Source organism: Anopheles gambiae, chromosome 3, assembly GCF_943734735.2.
Source record: "Anopheles gambiae chromosome 3, idAnoGambNW_F1_1, whole genome shotgun sequence".
NCBI classification, from domain to species: Eukaryota; Metazoa; Arthropoda; class Insecta; order Diptera; family Culicidae; genus Anopheles; species Anopheles gambiae.
In genome coordinates this window covers 1,252,755-1,264,175 of record NC_064602.1, presented here as the reverse complement: position 1 = coordinate 1,264,175, position 11,421 = coordinate 1,252,755, and the positions used below count along the sequence as shown (strand labels likewise).

At 52.5% G+C, this 11,421-nt stretch overlaps 2 protein-coding genes across 3 annotated transcripts; one reads left to right on the top strand and one right to left on the bottom strand.

Annotated features, from left to right (window-relative positions):
- Window positions 1–58: 58 nt before the first annotated feature.
- Window positions 59–2,197, top strand: LOC1278156 (zinc finger protein 883). Its single transcript, XM_061660606.1, has 3 exons — window positions 59–208; window positions 281–417; window positions 486–2,197. The coding sequence occupies exons 1-3, from the start codon at window positions 95–97 to the stop codon at window positions 1,726–1,728; spliced, it is 1,494 nt and encodes a 497-aa protein (XP_061516590.1). The 5' UTR covers window positions 59–94; the 3' UTR covers window positions 1,729–2,197.
- On the bottom strand, window positions 1,948–11,020 carry LOC4578174 (protein Gawky). Of its 2 annotated transcripts, none has more exons than XM_061660578.1 (9): window positions 10,895–11,020; window positions 9,102–9,392; window positions 5,555–9,031; window positions 5,071–5,472; window positions 4,364–5,001; window positions 4,107–4,266; window positions 3,536–4,036; window positions 3,146–3,461; window positions 1,948–3,065 (listed from the first exon to the last, which is right to left on the bottom strand). In XM_061660578.1, exons 3-9 carry the CDS (start codon window positions 8,708–8,710, stop codon window positions 2,893–2,895), a joined length of 5,346 nt encoding a protein of 1,781 aa, XP_061516562.1. In that variant the 5' UTR covers window positions 8,711–9,031; window positions 9,102–9,392; window positions 10,895–11,020; the 3' UTR covers window positions 1,948–2,892. The 2 variants fall into 2 exon arrangements, with proteins under 2 accessions (XP_061516562.1, XP_061516563.1); XM_061660579.1 differs by lacking the exon at window positions 10,895–11,020 and adding an exon at window positions 10,394–10,486.
- Between the last annotated feature and the right edge of the window lie 401 nt (window positions 11,021–11,421).

Below are 11,421 nucleotides of genomic sequence, written 5' to 3'. Positions count from 1 at the left end.
CAGACTGGTTTGTAAACAAAAGACTTCTATCCAGCGCAGAAGAGAAGAGCGTTTTCCCCCGTTTTTTTCGTACGGAAACGGCACACTTTTTACGATGAGTCTTCAGTGTCGTGTTTGTTTGGACGCGCTGAGCAATGCTTACTATCTGTTCGAGGAGACCGGTGGCATCACACTGGCCGAAATTATACAATTCTGCGCCCAGGTTCAGGTACGTAGATGCTCTACTACGCCTTGTTGTTATGGCTCGCAACCTCTGAAATCGCAACCTCTTGCTCGATAGATTGCCGAAGATGATGGACTGCCAACCTTTATCTGCCCAGTATGCTGTGAAGATGCCCAGCAAGCCTTTGCATTCATCCAGAAGGCTCGCCAATCGGACGAAGAACTACGAGCGTCAAGAAGCATTACCCAGCAGCCGTAAGCTATTCCTTTAGAAAGAAGTGGATAGGGAAGCGTAATACAATTGTTTTTGTGTGTGTGTGTAGCTTACAGGTCGATCCCGAAAGTGTGGCAGAATCGAACGTGGAGATGCAAGAGCTGGTGGTGGAACTGCTAATGGATTCCGATGAAATCCACAACCAACTGCATCCGGTCGAGTCGCTGGAAGAACACTTTGATCTGACCAGTGACACAGAGTGTGTCCTTGATCTGACCAGTGAGCAGAGTGAGGAAAACTTGCCCGATTTGGAAATTGTTTCTGCTCTCGCGGACCAGGATGAGGAAAGGGTCAGCTTAGCGACAAACAACAGCAACGGTCCGTGCTATTACTGTTGCCATGAGGACTGTCTGCTAACGTTTCACACAAAGGATGCGCTGAAACGTCACGCCGGTTTAAACCATCCAACCGAACAGCACAGTGCGCCGAACGTACAGCATCGTTGTGATAATTGTGATCGTGGATTTGCCACCGCGGAGGATCAACGCATACACCAGACGGCTTTCCACCTCAAACGGACCATAGTGAGTTCGTCCTACAAGGGACGCCCAAACACACGCCTTTCCCTGTTCACGGCGACGGAAAAGAAGTGTTGCGATTGTTTCGCCTCCTTCCCCACGCTAGAGGCACTGCTAAAGCATGCTGTTCAGCAGCACTCCATTCGGAAAGCGGTGCACGATCCCACGCGGCCAGTGCGGTGCGAGGTGTGCTTCAAACTGTTCCGCTGCCGTACGAAGCGTAACTATCACCAGAGCATACCGTACAAACCGCTCCGGTACCGGTGTGGCACGTGTGACACCTGCTTTCGAACCTCCGCACAGCTTGAAACGCACGAAATCGAACAGCACAGCACGGAACAGAAGTACGTGTGCGGGAAGTGTGGCGCTTGCTTCAAGAGCGCCCAAAACCTTAAGATGCACACACTGTTGCACGAAGAAAAGCGCGAAGTTTGCAAGACGTGCGGGGTACGGTTTCACCGGAAGTCGAACCTGCGCATCCACGAGCGCGTCCACTCCAACACGTACTACGCGGTGTGTCCACACTGTGACAAGAAGTACAAAACTCAGTCGCAGCTGAAGCAACACCTGAAGGTGCACACGCAGGAACGATCGCTCGGCTGCCGGTACTGTGCGAAGCGGTTCATGTACACCAGCGATCGGAAGCGGCACGAGATGACGCACACGGGCGAGTATCCGTTCGTGTGTGGCGGTTGCTCGAGAAAGTTCAGTCGCAATAGGCCGTACACGCAGCATGTCGCCGTGTGCAAAGCTGCAGCAAAGGACGAAGCATAGTGGAGGGTACCTAATGAACCCAGAACCGTGCCAATATTGGCTTGCTTTTCAGACCAACACAATCCATCTGTAGTTGTACCGATTTTCGAATAGTGTACCGATTCACAGAATTAGAAGAACCGAAATGCCCATCTCTTAAGCGTAGACAAGTGGCTTTCTAACCGAAGAACGTCATCATATTCAGAGGCCTTACAATGGGGTTACACACATCCTACCCCATTTGCTGTTCGCTAGATCATATTTGATGGTTTCGTTTTATTTATCTCTGGCATTATATCTAAATAATTTCAAAAATAATTCAATAACATTTATGTATACCTTTTATAATATAGTAAATCTAATACGGGTTCATATTTTTGCTCCTTTCCCCCTTCGTCTCATCTCGTCTGATCATCATTTGCTGCGCTTTTTCGCATGATGTGTATATTAAAAGTAATAAATATGTTCTTTTCTGCCTTCCGTCTCTGGACCTGCCGTTTCCTCTGTTGTTTCCTTTGCGATGGCATTCGGGTCCTGCTGAGCCTGTCTGGCCGGTGCTCTCGTATTTTTACGTGTGTGCAGCACACAATTCGTTCCACGCCTTTGATCGGTTTACAAGTTCGTCCACCACAATATGGACGATGGACAGGACAGTTTGCTAACCCATTGGATGGTTTTCGTATGGTAAACAGCGCTACTCTTCAGCTGCTTGTGTTTGATCGGGGTCGTCTGCTGGTTCATTAAAACATGTTCAGTGCAACTGCACTGCACTGAATATTGAGTAGTTCACGGGTTGATATTTGCGTCTTTGCGGAGCCAAAAGTCGCAGCTGCACCATCGGAAGTAGACGGATTAGGAATGAAAAGGCATTCAAAGTAAGATTGTTCTTATTTTGGTGCACAATAAAGTGATAAAACAAAACAAACCAAATGGCTTGAAAAGCCAAATACACGATCATTGATAGCTGTGCGATAATGCGCTAGTGTGTAAAAGATGGTTTGAAAAAAAAAGAAGCAAAATAGGCCACAATATGGCTTCTTTGCAACCATTCCATCTATACATATTGCTATGTATGTAACTCGTAAACAAAACGACACAGAAACAAACAAAAAACAGTCTTCAAAAATAAAGGAAAGTCCGTTACTCTTCCTGCTGCGGCATCATGCTGCTCAAGCTCGACCGAATTTAGTTTAGCTCCGGCCCGAGCAAACTGTCCGGTAGGAACGAATTCAAACTGGTTGGCGTTCCACTGTCCGTACCGGCATCCAGCGGTGCCCACAGATTGGCTGCTGCTGCGCCGGCACCACTCGCACCGGAGCTGCCACCGATGGCCCATCCAGAGCCCCAGGTGTCGGCGCCTGAAACAAATGCCCAGAACACGTTACAAACGAGCTTTTTTCGTGCGTGTTGAATGGCTAGCGGCATTGAAAATCCTCACCTGAACTGCTCGAAGTACGCTCCTGTCTCCAGGTCGGAGACGTTAGGCTCGAGGCGCTACTGCTGACCGCCACACTGGCAGCTGCGGCTGCACCGCCAAGCTGCTGCAGATACGTTTGCACCTCCGACTCACTGGCCGGACATTCGGCACTGATCGTGCTCGAGCCGAGTGTACAGTTGTTGAGCGCCTGTTGAGCTTTGGCCGCTTCCTCGCGTGTCGCGTATCGGCACAGGGCCAGCCCGTGGGCTGGATAGGAGTGGAAGGTAAGGATCGGACCGTGCTGCATGCAAAGCGTGCGCAATGTCGATGCATCGATCTGTTCGAAGGGAGTTAGAAAGATCCATTAGTTTGACTCATTTTGTCCCCAAGAGAGGGGAGGGGATATCATACCTGGGAAGTGAAGTTTTTCAGCAAAAGCCACGATGTTCCGGTGGACCATCCTGCACCACGTTGTTGCTGTGTACCGGCGGCAGTTCCACCGTTGCCGCTCTTATTGGCCGCCGGGCCGCCCAGACCGGGCGGAGGGCCTCGTGTAGCCGATGGTTTGGTGATCGGAGTGCACCATACATCAACGGCGGCCGCGTTGTTGCTGCCGCTGCCGCCACCGGCCGAACTGTCCGACCAGACGGATTTACCGGCCAGCGGTTTGTTGCCACCGGAGCCACCTCCATTGCCGCTTGCTGCGGACGTTAGCGAAGCGGTGTTGAAACTCCAAGCGGAAGACGTAAGATTCAGCCCTCCACCATCGGCTACGGTAGGCGACGCCTTCTCAGCGACCGATACAACACCACCGAACAGCTCGGAGTCTTTGGCGGTGGCAATCGAGAGTGGCGAACGGGCGACGCTGCCCGGTGTAATACTAGGATCATCTTCAATCTTAAGCTGTGTTCCCTGCATTTGCAAATAGAAGGGACGATAAAAATCGCAGTTCCTGGGGAGAAGGAGAATTCTGGACACCTACCTTCCATGGTTTGCCCGGTTCAAACTCAGGTACTAGGTCTGTGAAAGCGGAACTGTCCTGCGAAGCAGCGTTGGTGGCCGTTGTCCAGTCTTTGCTATCGGTATCACCGGTTTGCTCTGGCCAACCATCGGCTAGATTTGTACGACCGGTAGTCCAGGTTCTGTGTATCGAGTAGACATAGAGACGAAAAGAAAAGAAAGACCAATCAATTTCTCTCGCTCCCCAGTATGCTTCGTTGCTATGGCAACAACACGTACCCATCTTGCACGAGACCTAGAGAGCTTATATTAGTGCTGGTAGTGGTAGAGGTTAGCGCTGATTTGCCCGCCGACGGACCGGGAGCGCGCGAAAAATCGGTGAGATCATCTTTACCAGCGGTCGGATCCTTGTCGAGCGACGGAAGCTTCCACTGGTTTAAGCGAGACTGCTGACTAGTGCTGCCACTGACAACGACGTTGCCGGCAGCTGCCGACACGACGGCATGCTGCTGCTGCTGCTGCTGTACGGGAACGATCGGTGGCGGGAAGACGCTACCGGTGGACGTGATGATTGGATCCTTGCCGAGCCCCATCTCGCCGAAGGTGCTTTGCAATGCCATGAGATCTTGCTGCTGGTGCTGCTGCTGCTGCTGCTGCTGCTGGCGCATAAAGTCCAAACCGAGCGCAGCGTTCGGGTTTGCGCCCGGCATTAATGGTGGCGGCGGTCCCATCGATCCTTGATGTCCCTGTTGCTGCTGCTGTTGCTGCTTCAAGTAAATGCTCTGCTGGGTAACGATCTGCTGCTGGAGCTGGGCAATCTGCGACTTATGCTTGTTAATCGCCAGTGTCATCTGAACGGCACTCACGCCGCCCGTTGCACCACTGCGGGCCAAGTTGCTTTGAGTTATTTGCATTTGCTGAAACGGAAGGAAGGAAACGTCAGCTAACAACACGTTCGCCTGGAGGACCACTCGCTTGCTGCTTACCTTTATGTGAGTGAGCAACTGGTTTAACAGGATGAATGTTTGCGGTGCCAGCGGTTGGTTGAGGATCTGATGATTTAGGAAACCATTCTGCACCGCCAACTGGATCTGATGAACCAGCACACGAAGCTGCTGGTTGGTGGGTTGTGCTGCTGCCGCTGCTGCCAACTGCTGCTGCTGCTGCTGGTGTGCCTGGGACTGCTGGTTTGGTCCGCGACCACCAGGTGGCAGCAGAGAGTTATGATTGAAGGGTGCCATGGTGGCGCCACCAGCGCCACCAGCGCCCTGCGAGAGATATTTTAGATTGTTCAGTGCCATGAGATTAGCCGGCCCGGTACCGTCCAGGCCGAGTCCACCCACTGGACCACCACCCGGGATGTTGTTCAGCATGTTTTGTTGATTGTTCTGGCGGGGATAGAAAACGATACAGAAAATGCGAGTGTTTATGGATAATTTGGCATTTTACCACGACAATCTCGCCTCTTACCTGTGAGTAAGACAATCCACTGGCCGCATGATTCAGCGGTGGTATGCGGCCCGAGTACGGACCATCGAAACCCATTCCGAGCCCCCCGGCATGATCCTCGGACAGTGTGCGACGCCATCCACTGGATAATCCGGCCACAGATGCCCCATGACGCAACAGTTCCATCGCCTCGTCAATGTTCATGCTGGTCGTACGCAGGGCAAACTCGACGTCCTCCTTCTTGTGGCCCATCTCGCACAGCAGCCGGTACTCCTTGCTGGCGCGGATATATTCCAACGGATTGTTCAGCGCAGCGGGCGGTTTGTTTGCACCACCGACCGAGGGCTTACCACCGAGCCCACCCCAATCCATGCCGGGGCCGGTCAGATCGTTGGGATCGGGCCATCCAATGCCGGCAGATTTCGGGGTGACCGGCGTCTTATTCCAGCCTGCACCACCGTTCGAGCCGAGATCCATATTCCAGGAGCCACCACCCTTCTCATCGCCCCAGCCCCCTCCGGTGACCGAGTCTTCCCACGAACCGTTCCGTACCATGCCTTGCACCTGACCGCCCCACATGCCGTCCTTGCCGAGAGAGCCCCGCACACCGCTGCCAGCGCCGGATGGGATCGGAACCGGACCGAACGGCCCTGCCCCTCCGCCCTGCTGCTGATTGCGTTGTTGCATAGGACCGCCGCCGGGAGCTCCTGCCCCCGGACGCATCATCACATCGGATACATCCTTCCAGCCGGCCGAGTTCTGCCTGGCCAGTGCTCCCGGACCGCCAGCACCGACCGCATTGCCCTGTCCCCAGGGCGCATCGTCCAGTGCGGACGGTCTGCCATCGTCCCAACCACCTGTGGGCAGCTTGGCTGGCCCTGCGTTGCCGTTTCCGCCCCACTGCTGCTGTCCACCACCAACGGCGCTTACCGCTCCCGGCAGAACGGCACCTCCGCCCGCTCCAGCAGACATCGATCGTTGGTCGGGAACTGACGCTCCCCACATACTGCCGGCAGCGGCACCATTGAGCCGTCCGGAAATGCCCCGTGGATCGCCACGAAGTCCATCGGCGGCCGCACCGAGCGTAGAGCCAATGTTGAAGCCACCCGCCGTTGGTCCGTTCACGTTTGCACCACCGCCAACGGACGGTAAAGCTCCCGTAACGCCCGCCGCTGCTCGTGCATCTGCCCCCCAACCGCCTTGTGCCGGGGCACCGGGGACGCCGATCGAGCCTGAACCAACAGCCCCGACTTGGCCCACGCCGCCACCGGCTCCCCATTCGTTCAGATCTTTCTTCACACCGATTGCAGCCATTTGCGGATTGTTCATGGATCCTGCGCTGGGGGCTCCCGCTGTCGTGATGGCGGGCGTATTGCCACCCGTAGGCCACATTCCCCCTGCGACCGTTGCAGCCGCCGGTGGAGCCGGTACAACATTGCCATTGTTAAGAGCACCCCAGGATGGAGCGGGACCAACGCCTGGTCCTACGGCCGTGCCCGCGACGATTGCAGCCGCGCTGCCATTCCATACGCTAGCAGCCGCATCCGTACCACCCGGTGCACCACCGGCAGCTTCATCGTCTTCCATCCAAGTTCCGCCGAGATTGTTCGCCGGAACCCATGGGGCAGCCTTCGCTTGTGCCAGATGCTGTTGAGCTTGTTGTTGTTGCTGCTGCTGCTGTTGTTGCTGCTGCTGTTGCTGTTGCTGGAGATGGGGTCCACCGCCACCGTTGCGTAGATTGGTTTCCCACAGCTCGGTACCGTTGTTCATGGTTTGTGCCTTCCAGCTTCCGTTCGGGCCGGTTCCGTGCGGTCCAGCACCTTCTGGCTTGGCAACGGCAGCAGCGCCAGCATTGCCAGCAGCACCCTGAGGTTCGGGTGAGCCCGGCACCTCCCAGTTCGTGTCCTGATTGACATGCTGGCAGCCCCAACCATCCTGACTGAACAGCGCATCGCGCATCGTACTGAGCACCTCGAGCTGGTTCTTCGCGGCTCCATTTCCGGCGCCATTATTATTGCTAGCACCCATATTAGCTGCATGTTGCTGCTGCTGCGGTTGTTGCTGCTGCTGCTGCTGCTGTTGCTGATTATTATTATTATTATGGCCGTGTGGATGGTTGCCGTTGTTGTTGGCGACATTGGCTGCTGCATTAGCACCATGGCGCCCATGATTAACGGTGGCATTCCAAGCGTTCGGGGTGGAAGTCGGTTGAGCGTTCGCTTTGTTGGAATTTGGGTCGGCGTTGGAGGAGCCTCCTCCGCCACGCTGCGGGACAACATTCGCACCATTTCCATTGCCATTCGCAGTATTGACGTTCGGTCCAGGGTTGTTGTTGTTGTTGCTTCCTGGGCCACTGTTGCTGTTCACGCTGCTCCAAGCGGACGGAGCTAATGGCTGTTGCTGTTGGTGTTGCTGCTGCTGCTGCTGCTGCTGATTTGGCAACATGCCCCATGCGCTTAGCGCTCCGTTGCTGGAAGCGCCAGGCGGCGTACCCCACGCACTGGTACCATTGTTGATGGAATCTTCACCACCACCGCACAACCTTAGCCGGGGCAGCCGGTGCGATAGGCCACGTCGCAACCATTCGCGCTCACGCTCGGTACAGCGCACAAGCTCGTCGAAGTGCGTGTAGGTTGGCCCGCCGTGCGTACGACGGCCCGAGCCCTTCAAACTGATATTATCACGAGCCACCATCTTGCTACCCTGGGACGAAGGTACAGCATTCCGTGGTGGCAAACCGGCTCGACCATCCGACCGTGCTAAACTACAGCTAACATCTATAAGGTTAATCAGGTAATCATTTAAATCACATTTCAATGTCACAGTATCAATATGGGTCGGCTTTTCGTCGTCGTCGTCGTCGTAATCGTTATGGCTAGTGCGGATCGTCGCATCCGATGGCTGAACGGCGTCACTAGAAGCACCACCAACAGCAGCCACAGCAACATCACCGCCGTCGTTCGTTGATGGTGCGGAAATCGTTTCGATGGCTTTGGGGGTGTTTGCGGGAAGTGAGTAGCGCCTGCGGGGCGCGATTTTCCTGTGATCCAGCTGCTCGATAAATGCCCCCGGATGATGCTCGCCACCTCCAACCTCCAGCGAGGTCATCCTGGACGATGTGCTGCTCTCGATCAGCTCCTCCTTCGGCTGGAGTTGCCTTCGGTTAATAGTTTCCATATCTCGACGACCAAAGTAGCAGTGGTCGGGATAGAATCACTGGCTGGTGTTACGCTAGTGCGTTCGCTGCGTGTGCTGCAGCTAGGTCACAGTAACGCAACTCAAAACGAACGTACAGATTAGTACACTTCAGATTCCTCCTATCATCGTCTCGCCGCCCAGGGCTGTGCTGTCCACAAGCATCTTGCGCGATGTGAACGACGTGAATGCAAGGAGAAATGGGAAGCTTTTCACCGGTTTAATACGAAAGAAAACGTTCCTTTGATGGAAGGAACTCCTTTTTTGGTTTTTATTTAATCTGCGAGGACGGAGCACCAGGCCCTAAAACAAAACAAAACACGAAAGTTAGTGACCTTGACGCTTTCAAGCGATCGCTCGTTTCATTATTTACCTTTCGCGTTGGACGGAATTGTCCAGCTATCGTCAAGTTGCAATCGACAAATCGACAGACACTACTGATCCGTGGTTTCCGTGTGCTGGACTGGATGATTTGAAACTTAAACCTACAAATGTTATCACAGATCTACGGCGGGATAAATCGTTCCGCTCGGCGGAGGGAGGGGAACGATTTTCCGACCACAACTTTAAACTAACAAACAAGTAGCACTGACGCACTTCCGTCCTAGCCGTAGGTGCGTGGCTTTCGAGAGTTGCTATATTGGAAGGAGTACTTTACTGGAATCTGAAAGCAAAGATAAGAATGCAAATTAATTTAGCATGTTGTATATCGTGGAGTTGTGATTCAAATATCAAGATTAAACATAGTTCCTCGCACCCGACAGAAAGGCACTCCATCAAAATAAGGAACAAACAGCAAAGGTATCGATACAGTTTCTATGTTTTCATCATAATATGCTCCGCGAGAGCCAACAACAACCGCGTACGCACCCAACACCTTTGCGCTCTCTTTCGCTTGCTTGGATTATCTGTTCAGCATGTTCCTCTCTCGCTCCATCATCATGTTCTCTTTGCATAACTTATGAAATACACGGCCGTCTCCACGCAAAGAATGGCCGCTCTCCCTTTTACCCAAGAATGCGAGAAGATCGGTTTGATTTCTTTGTTTTGTTACGCCGTGCGTTCGTGTGCGTGTGGTGGTGATGTTTGTTTTGTCTGCTTTTTCGTGTCCCCTATTGATGTTGTTGCGTGTTTTTTTCTTCTTCTCTCGCTGGGCCAACATAACTTTTTGCTTGTTTGCGATTGAACACGTAGAGGTGGAGGTGGACGTTTTTTTCTCCTCGTACACGAAACATGCTCCTGCAAGAGTGTTTGTGTATGGTTGCCGTAAGCTATGCAGGAGCGAAAGCGAGAAAGAGAGCGAGAATGCGGACGACTTGTACACGTAAAAAACCACTTGTACCATTCTCACCGCACACTACGCAAACTTGCCCTGCTTAAGAATTGAAGTTATTGCTTCCAATTTTAATTGATGCTAATGGGATAGATAAATTCCGATACAGGGCGAAATAAATCGGCTCAATAAAAAGAAAAAGGCAACTAATGAACATATTACGGTGGCACCTTTTCACATCACACGCAGAGTGTCCCTGTGGGTTGTTAATTATACAGTCATGACTTTTTCATTCGCACTGCACTCCATAATGGGGAACCAATTCGAAAATTCCAGCCCGCAACACGACAGAAATCACTGCACTTTGATCGCTTAAATATTTATGATCCTACCCAAAACAATAACACTTGCAACTACTGTTGCTGCTGGATAGCTTCGCAAATCACAGTACTGCACTCAGGTATCGCCTACCCCGTGTGTGTGTGTTTGCCACTCCCTTGCGACCAACGTCCGGAGTGTATTCACTGCTAGTGGCACGGTTACATTCCCATCACACTGTTTCTAGCACACTGGCGCGGGTGTCTCACCAGCGCACACAACATACACACTGCCTGCGTTTTGCACTGGGTATCCCCCCACCAGCAGCAAAAGAAGAGGAAAAAAACTGCATCAACTGGGTGCCAAAGTGCATAGCATTTCGTTGGCGGCCGCCATATTAGATATCCCGAGTTCACGATCGCGGGGTTCCTCACACTTTTCACACACTGGCGCACGGTATTGCGGGGCAAAATCACTCGCACTGCGTGTACTGCCCGTTCCCACATGGATATTCAACTGTTTGGAGTGGATTCCGAGCGATTAACCCATGAAAATAACAAGCAACATAACTTTACCTTCTTCAGCGCGAGTGGCTGCCCTTTTTTCCTAGAGGCGAAATATGTTCTACATCTACATCTACAAGGGCTGTGATGATGATGCGTGCGTGTGTGTGTGTGCGTTTGTGGAATGTGTACGCTTGCTTGACAGCCGTTGGGAGTGTGTGGATTTTCTTGGTTGATGATGCTTTGCGAAGTGTACGGAAAAAATGATGATTGCTATCCGACGTGTACCGAAGTTTGACACAGCAGCAAACAGCACAATGGGTGCGCATAGTTGTACATGTTGGTCAAACTATTGCTGTGATTTTATAAGAAAATAAATTACATATTTCATGCACATGAAAGGAAGGGGCAATGTACTGCTCATTTCTGTTTGCCTCTAAATATATGATAAAACGGTCGTAGCTCACTGGAAACAGCCCAAAGTGCTGCCAAATAATTGAACTCAAATTAAATCATTAATTATGTTGACTTGATATTCAATGTGAAATAAACTGATTGAATGGAACAACGAATGAAAAAGAGTAACAAAACTTAATGTT

Coding starts and splice junctions, on each gene's coding strand:
- LOC4578174 (XM_061660578.1), bottom strand. CDS start 8,710: ATGGAAACTATTAACCGAAGGCAACTCCAGCCGAAGGAGGAGCTGATC. Junction 5,473..5,554: donor GTGGATTGTCTTACTCACAG/GTAAGAGGCGAG, acceptor TATCCCCGCCAG/AACAATCAACAAAACATGCT. Junction 5,002..5,070: donor AGTTGCTCACTCACATAAAG/GTAAGCAGCAAG, acceptor CTTCCGTTTCAG/CAAATGCAAATAACTCAAAG.
- LOC1278156 (XM_061660606.1), top strand. CDS start 95: ATGAGTCTTCAGTGTCGTGTTTGTTTGGACGCGCTGAGCAATGCTTAC. Junction 209..280: donor AATTCTGCGCCCAGGTTCAG/GTACGTAGATGC, acceptor CTTGCTCGATAG/ATTGCCGAAGATGATGGACT. Junction 418..485: donor AGAAGCATTACCCAGCAGCC/GTAAGCTATTCC, acceptor GTGTGTGTGTAG/CTTACAGGTCGATCCCGAAA.